Raw genomic sequence first — 8,231 nt, forward strand, 5'->3', positions numbered from 1 at the left:
CATATATTTTGACCACACTGTATTTTTTTTATTTTAAAGGGTAAAGAAGAGTCTAGTGAAGAAAAGCGTCGTGGCATTCAGAAGCAGCTAAGGGATGTTGAAGCAGAGCTTGAAGATGAAAGAAAACAGAAAGCCGCCGCCGTCGCTGCTAGGAAGAAGCTCGAGGCCGATTTCAAAGATGTCGAAGGGCAGTTGGAAATGCACGCAAAGGTCAAGGAGGACTTGCAGAAACAGCTCAAGAAAGTACAGGCTCAACTTAAAGACGCTCTCAGGGATGCCGAGGAGGCACGGCTCGGGCGAGAAGAACTGCAAGCCGCTGCCAAAGAGGCCGAGAGAAAATGGAAAGGCTTAGAAACTGAGCTGATTCAAGTCCAAGAAGACCTCACTGGAAGCGAAAGGCAGAGACGGATAGCTGAGGCTGAGAAGGAAGAACTTCAGGAAGAACTGACTGCAAATAGCAAACAAAAGTAAGACAATTTCTTTTAGAAAAAACCTTTTAACTGATTATAATGTTGTTTTTATTAGCTCTCTCCTTCTCGATGAGAAACGAAGACTCGAAGCGCAGATTTCATCATTGGAAGAAGAGCTTGAAGATGAACAGAGCAACAATGAAATTCTTATGGACAGAGCTAAAAAAAGTCAGAGTGTTGTCGAGCAACTTACCTCAGGTATGATCGCCCAGGGTGTATATTTGATTGAAATTATTAACGAACAAGCGCATTTACAGAGCTTGGCACTGAAAAAAACAATAACCAGAAACTTGAAGGTGAGAAAATGTCACTTGAGAGGCAAAACAAAGACTTGAAACTCAAGTTGAACGAATTAGAAACAAATCAACGCACAAAGGCCAAGATAACTGTAGCAAATCTTCAAGACAAGATCAACAATCTAGACGAACAATTAGAAGCAGAAGCAAAGTAGTTATTTTTTTATTCTTATTTTTTCTAACAAGTTTTCTCTATAAAATTGTATACGTAAATGCATATTTTTTTTAAATTTAGGGAAAAACTAATGCAACAGAAGATAAACAGAAAATTGGAGAAGAAAATCAAAGACCTTATGGTTCAACTGGACGACGAAAGAAGACATGCTGATCAGTACAAAGATCAAGTAGAAAAGGTAATTAGGTCAAATTTTCATTAATGCATTCGGGAGCAGAAGTATGCGTGATTCTCTTTAAACCAAAAACGCTGTAACTTTTAAGCAACCAATTTACTAACCACAAATGGCAAACAGTAGAGAAAATCCACAGGAACTGAGTTGAAAAGATGGTAGTATTCCAAAGAAACACCCCTTGGCCCACAAATAATATAGGAGAAACTTGACCTGTAATAACGTGGACCATAGTTTTCAACCAATTAATGGCTATGACACATGCAATTTTGACCGAAGTCTTTAACTATTTAAAATTTAACATAAAAGTATTTAAGATCAGTAACAGTTACCGTGTTGGTTTCCCTATTCCACCAGATTGCCGATCAGTGCTGTGTCATTTTCCAATATTGTCAATTGGACTAGAATTTGGATTTATATAGGCTCAAATCCGTACATAGTACATACAAACAAGCGCTGAGTTGAGTTTATCGCTTCTCGTCCACCGGCAATTCCAGCTTTTGCTATTTACAGTAAACTGCTGGCAGACTCTAGAATCATCCACCCCAAGTGTTGGCAGTCCGAGGACAGACTTCAGTCTTATTTGTCCAGCCACCAAGGTTTGTGTCCGGGGGGGGGGGGTCAACAGCTAGGACAATTCTGCATCCGAGTCATACTACTCATTCATTCAGCTTGGGTGATGGAGTACTCGATATTTCTCCATCACATTTTACACAACTAACCTAATTGAGGGTCGATGGGTACTAGATATTCTGCCATCGATCCTCTCTCTCACACACATTCACTCTAATAAGTATGTTCACTCTCAACACATCCTTTACACATATTTTGGATATTACACCATTGACCCTCCTACATCACATATTCATGCTAATAAATACAATCACTCTCAACACAACCTGTGCACATATTTTACAGTGACCCTCTCACACACACATTCACTCTAAAAAGACATTCACTCTCAACACAACCTTTACACATATTTTTGATATTATGCCATCGACCCTCTCACATCACACCTTCACGCTAATAAATACAATCACACAACACAACCTTTACACATATTACACAACTAACCTAATTGAGGGTCGATGGGTACTCGATATTCTGCCATCGACCCTCTCTCACACCCACATTCACTCTAATAAATGCATTCACTCTCAACACAACCTTTACACATATTTTGGATATTACACCATTGACCCTCCTACATCACATATTCATGCTAATAAATACAATCACTCCCAACACAACCTGTGCACATATTTTACAGTGACCCTCTCACACACACATTCACTCTCAACAAAACCTTTACACATATTTTACAGCTAACCTAATTGAGGGTCGATGGGGTACTCGATATTCCGCCATCGACCCTCTACATCGGGCATTCACGCTAATAAATACAATTACTCTCTGCACAATCTTTACACATATTTTACAGCCAACCTAATTGAGGGTTGATGGGGTACTCGATATTCCACCATCGACCCTCTACATTGGGCATTCATGCTAATAAATATATTCACTCTCAACACAATCTTTACACATATTTTACAGCTAACCTAATAGAGAGTCGATAAGGAAATCGATATTCCACCATCAGTCCTCTCACTTCACACATCCACACTAGTTATACATTCTTGCTAATAAGTACCATCATGCTAATAAACACATTCATTCTCAATATAAACTAGGTATACACATTATTATTATTATTATTATTTACAATAGAACAACTTTGTTTCTTCCAAGAACTGGAACGGGATCCAAATACTTCGTGCCATGCTCGAGCACAATTCTCAAATCCTGTGCGCTCTCTGTATGGAGCCAAGGAATGGCACGCTTTCATTAGGTGGTACAGATCGAACAACCTTTCTCTGCATGGCCCAAAAGTGTGTCAACCTCACATGGCCTATTCTTAACCGGGTGAGAATGACCCTTCTTCGATTCAGATCCTCCGAGGGCCCCCCATCAACAGTGCTATTAATAAGCGAGAGCTTCTCTGTCGATCAGGACCATTGATTCTGCCACCTTCTTTGAATTGTTTTTTATTGCATTCTTAGTATCAGAAGACAGTGGTTTAGTCTGGAGTAGGGAGCCTTAGCCGCCTCGTCCGCCTTTTCATTGCCCTTCAGACCTAAGTGTCCAAGTACCCAGACAACAACCACCATTTTGCCGAGATGTTCAAGCTCATGGTATCTCTCCAATAAACGACAGGGTCAACGGAAAACCTGTCACGGACCTGCAGTAACCGTGCTGACTAGGTAGACAGCCATTATCGTCTCGAATCACCCATGCGCGTGCCAAATTGCAGTTCTGCCATGTAAACAATACAGTGCAGTAGGAGCAACCACGAAGACGAGTGCGTTTACATGGAGAGAAACAACGAAACACTTTGATGCACACTAAAAAACCGACAGCCGGTCAGCTCACCCTAAAACTTCCTCACGCCAAAAATTTCGCAGCCCCGGCTAGGTATCCACAATGCTAGACAAGTTTCGCGAATCAGTTTTACGAATGATTTTCGAGCAGTGGAAACCCAGCTTTAAACTTTTGAGATATGGAAGTTTCTTTACACCCTCCCTCCTCGAAAGTTTGTTTTCTTGTCCATTAGATTCAAGATGTAATATGTTATGTTTTAGGTCAACATCAGAGTGAAAACATTGAAGAGAGCATTGGACGAGGCAGAAGAAGAAATGAGCCGAGAAAAAACTCAAAAGCGTAAAGCATTGAGAGAGTTGGAAGACATGCGGGACACTCATGAAAACATCTTGAGGGATTATACCAACCTTAAAAAGAAAATCAGGTAATTCGTCTTGATATCGTTGTAAGATATTATTTTCGAGTGTGACATATTCACTAAAAACGGTTGCATTTGTAAAGAAGAGGGGCTGGCATTTCTGGTCTGAGTTCGACAAGGTTAGGCGGAAGTAAACGTGGCTCGATCACTTCCGAAGATCCTCAAGGTCTCAATAACACCACCGATGAGAGTCTGGACGGTGATGATCTTTCTAACCCTTAAGCCACCTAAAAGTAAGAAAACAAATTATATTCTTTTTATTGGAAAAAATTATAACTAAATCTCTGTTTTAGAGTGTTACGTCCAAATTTTGCATGTTGAATATAAATACAAAGTGGAACAAACATATTCCAAAAGTGGATAAAACTTTCAATAAACTAAAAACAAAAGGTGGTTGTTTTTTTTTATTTTGGAATTTAGCCAAATGTACTTAAAAGTACTATATTAATTAATAAATTGTAAATTTCTTCTTGGAAAAAACAAGAGGGCTGAACCGATAGCACTGGTCAAAAAAATTGTTAAAATTATTATAATTGTAGTAACTGTAAATCAATATGCTCTTTCAATATTTTTGTTAAATAATAATTAATATATTATATAGTCAATTTTTGTACACATTCCCCATCTGGTAGTGAGATCATATCTCAAATTTATTGTTACATTTTGCTTATTTATTTCTTGTATTAACATTTTGTAATGTTCTTTTTTAAATTTTATTTTATAAATACATTTATATATATTATAGTGTCCATCTATTGCGTATTATGTCTATCGTATCAGTTGGTTGGTAAATTTTTTTTTTTTAAACATTGAGCCGAGATGCCTTAGTATTTGGGCTTTTCTTGTGTTGACTGTTAAGAGAAGCTCGACAATAATAACAGTACTATTGATGTACAAATTTACAATTAAATGTGTCATAATACTTATATATGTACAATTAATAATAAAGCTGTTTAATGTGTACTAACTGGTTGCCTGTTATTTTTATTTTTATTTTATTTTATTTTATTTTTTTTTAATTATTTTTTTTTTTTACTGCGAACAAGGCAAAATTCAAACCATCTAACGATGTATAGACTTTTATATGTAAAACATTTTCTATATACCTGATCCTGGAGGGGAAAAAAGTATAAAGATTTATACTTATTTCCAGTATTTATGCAAACGATTACCGATAGATATACAATTTACTTTATCGATTAATTTGTGTAAATGTTGTTCAAATGGATCGGCTGTTATATTCGTATGTGAGAATGAAAGCGAATGATTGTAAATAATATTAATATTATATAAGAATTAATAAACAATAGATATAGACAAATTTATAACCCTAACGGTAAATTTTTTTTAAAAGGGTATTATGAAAGAAGGTTGGGGACAAATCATTTTAGAACCTTGAATTGTAATGTAAAATGGTAATTTAAATAAAATGAAATGGAGAAATAAGTTGTATTGTTTAATTTATCTTACATTGATTCCCTTAACAATAGTCTGTCGGTACAAAATTAATTAAGGTTTTTAGTTGAGATAAAAAAGTCAATGGCACGAGCGGGATTTGAACCCACGATCTTCGGCTAGATCGCTGCTCTGCCACTATCGTGACCTCGATCCACTCGGACACCAACTTCCCATCTCAACCCCCTTTTGAATTTTCCCTCCTTTTTGCCATTTTTCAAATGTGTAATCAATTTGATTCTCAGCGACAAATGAAATGGCCACGCAGAGCTTTAGTGAAGTATACTTCATTTGAAATCATTAAATTCACTAATTTCGTGGTCCGCTTGACCAATTAATATATTACAATTTATTAAGGTTTTTAGTTGAGATAAAAAAGTCAATGGCACAAATGCAGTATTAGAACCTTCTTTGGCTAGGCCATCCGCCTTTTCATTGCCATGGTGTCCTTTATGTGCAGTTTCCTCCACCAGTTGTGAGGTTGACAAATCTTTTTGTAATGCCATAAGACTAGCCTGACTGTCAGAAAAGATTTTAATATTTTCCCATAATTTTATTTTCCATCAGTGTTCTACAACACTGTTTCTATTGTGTGTTCTACAACACACAATAGGATGTTATTGCCAAGATGGGAGGAGATGCTGATTCCTAATTTTTGTATGTAAATTCCTGCACCACTCCCTCTACCTTTGATAAGTGAACCATCTGTGTAGCAGTCTATGTTACGATGGTCATCATCCAGTATATAATCATAAACACAAGGGGTGACTATCTGAAAGCGCTTTTTCCCCGATAATCTTTTTATCACTAACGCTTAATAATTGACCGTTAACCTTACTCAATAGTTAACCGTTAACCCTAACCATCCCTTACTAACTATAGCAACAGTCTTCCTGGGTTATGTTCTACCATGAGGACAAATATCTTTATGAGGAGCAACAGTAATCACAAATCTACTTTCTGTTATCCCATACGTGGGAAATAACGTTATCTTATGATTATGGGGAGGATTTTCCATTGAAAATGCCACATTAACACGATTTTTCGCTATACACTTCCTCATACCATTCATAATTACAGCTTTAGTAATAATTCACTTACTATACTTACACCAAACAGGCTCTAATAACCCACTAGGAGTAAACAGCAACACTGATAAAATTCCATTTCACCCATATTTTTCTGTTAAAGATATAATAAGATGTATAATAATACTATTATTTTTTATATTAATAAACACTATAGAACCTCAACTTCTAGGGGACCCTGAAAACTTTATTCCAGCAAACCCATTAGTGACCCCTATCCATATCCAACCAGAATGATACTTTTTATTTGCATACGCAATTCTACGATCTATCCCTAATAAAATAGGGGGTGTAATCGCCATATTAGCAGCAATTAGAATATTAATAATTTTACCTTTGCTAAACAAACCAAATCTTCCCAATTCTAAATATTACCCCCTAAGAAAAATATTATTTTGAATTTTTTGTTTTACTTGGTTATTGCTGACATGAATTGGCGCTAAACCAGCCGAAGAGCCATACATCTTTACAGGCCAAGCCCTATCAACTATGTATTTTATATACTTTATTTTGTCCCCCCTAAGATCAAAATTTTGAGATAAAATAACTCAATAGTCAAATAGCTTAAATTTAAAGCATGTATTTTGAAAATACAAGATAGAAAATAAACATTTCATTGGCTTAATTTGAATTAATTAAGAATTCTGATCACAACTAATAAATAATTTAATGAAACAAGTAAANATCTTAAATCAGCCCCTCAAAACAAAATACAAGTAAAAGTTCTTATAAAAAGAATATTTATATATTCAGATAAAAAAATAAATGCAAAACCCCCTCTTCTGTACTCAATATTAAACCCTGAAACTAATTCAGATTCTCCCTCGAGAGATTTTCATGTGACAAATGTTATTGCACTTATGATTCCAGCTGCCCTCGCTTATTAACCTGTAGCAGCTGATTAGTGCTCTGACCTTAACCTCAATGTGAAGTGGTGTGGTATTTATGATTTCAAGTGCAAGGTTGGGTGTAGTTGAAAATGCTCCTGTCATCATCAAACAACCTAGTCTTTGAAATGACAATTTATTACTATTCCCTTTATTTTCTAGACCTTTCCACCACACTAAAGCTGCAAAAAAGAATCTAGGTAGAATAATTGCAGCATATAGCCATTTGGCTACCCATGGTTTGATGCCTCATGTTTTACTGTGTGTGTATGAAGTCCTCATGAATGTACCACCATCCCTAACCATTCTATCCCAAATTTCAGATTTTATACGGAATTTAAAATTAAAATACCCAATAGAGCGGACTGGAAGGGATCCCAGTTTATGACGATCACATCTTGTATACAGTTGGCTATAAAACTGATCTATGGAAATAAACCAAGAACTAGAATTCAAGTCTTAGGTCTTTCAGGCAAAGACTGTGCCAAGATCATAAGGTTAGGTATTAAAAACAAAATAATAGCCATCTACTGGGACATCCAGGCAGCACTAAAGGCATAAAGTCCTGTCAGACATTGAAGAAAACAACAAAATCATCCTTTGTGTACCCAGATCATACTGGTAACTGGCCCCCCTCTGGGCTGATAAATTGGGGGGGGCCAATGTTCAGAAGGGCACTATCAGCTCTGAATTTTTGCGTCATACCAGACTGCCAAAAAAGTAGATCCATCAGGCAATCACAATAAGTACTCAGTTCATTGGGAATAATGTATTCCAGAACAGAGCCATACGTAAAAAGTTCATAAAAGGACTAGAATGATAGGAACTGGATACTGCAGACTCCAGAAGCACATGTACAGACTAAGACCAGCAAAAACAAGCCGG

General features: G+C 36.5%; 2 protein-coding genes across 4 annotated transcripts in view; both read left to right on the plus strand.

Moving 5' to 3' along the window:
• LOC106673610 (myosin heavy chain, non-muscle) overlaps window positions 1-5,358 on the plus strand; it is a 77,971-nt gene extending 72,613 nt beyond the window's left edge. For 2 of the 3 annotated variants that reach the window (XM_024225514.1, XM_024225516.1), the window contains 7 exons: window positions 40-467; window positions 526-668; window positions 728-917; window positions 1,002-1,119; window positions 3,759-3,922; window positions 4,000-4,149; window positions 4,210-5,358. In XM_024225514.1, coding sequence (XP_024081282.1) covers window positions 40-467; window positions 526-668; window positions 728-917; window positions 1,002-1,119; window positions 3,759-3,922; window positions 4,000-4,138 — 1,182 coding nt within the window. In that variant the 3' untranslated portion in view covers window positions 4,139-4,149; window positions 4,210-5,358. The remainder of the gene's footprint in view (window positions 1-39; window positions 468-525; window positions 669-727; window positions 918-1,001; window positions 1,120-3,758; window positions 3,923-3,999; window positions 4,150-4,209) is intronic. The other variant, XM_024225515.1, reaches the window with a different exon arrangement.
• Window positions 5,359-6,246: 888 nt separating this feature from the next.
• On the plus strand, window positions 6,247-7,013 carry LOC106673677 (cytochrome b-like; the record flags this gene model as incomplete). The annotated part of the gene is given in 1 exon segment (XM_014405864.1): window positions 6,247-7,013. A coding segment is annotated over 1 exon segment (750 nt), but the record flags the coding sequence as incomplete, so codon positions are not given.
• Between the last annotated feature and the right edge of the window lie 1,218 nt (window positions 7,014-8,231).

This window comes from Cimex lectularius, unplaced genomic scaffold (genome assembly GCF_000648675.2).
Source record: "Cimex lectularius strain Harlan isolate CLEC.00 unplaced genomic scaffold, Clec_2.1 scaffold6, whole genome shotgun sequence".
In the NCBI taxonomy this organism is placed as follows: Eukaryota; Metazoa; Arthropoda; class Insecta; order Hemiptera; family Cimicidae; genus Cimex; species Cimex lectularius.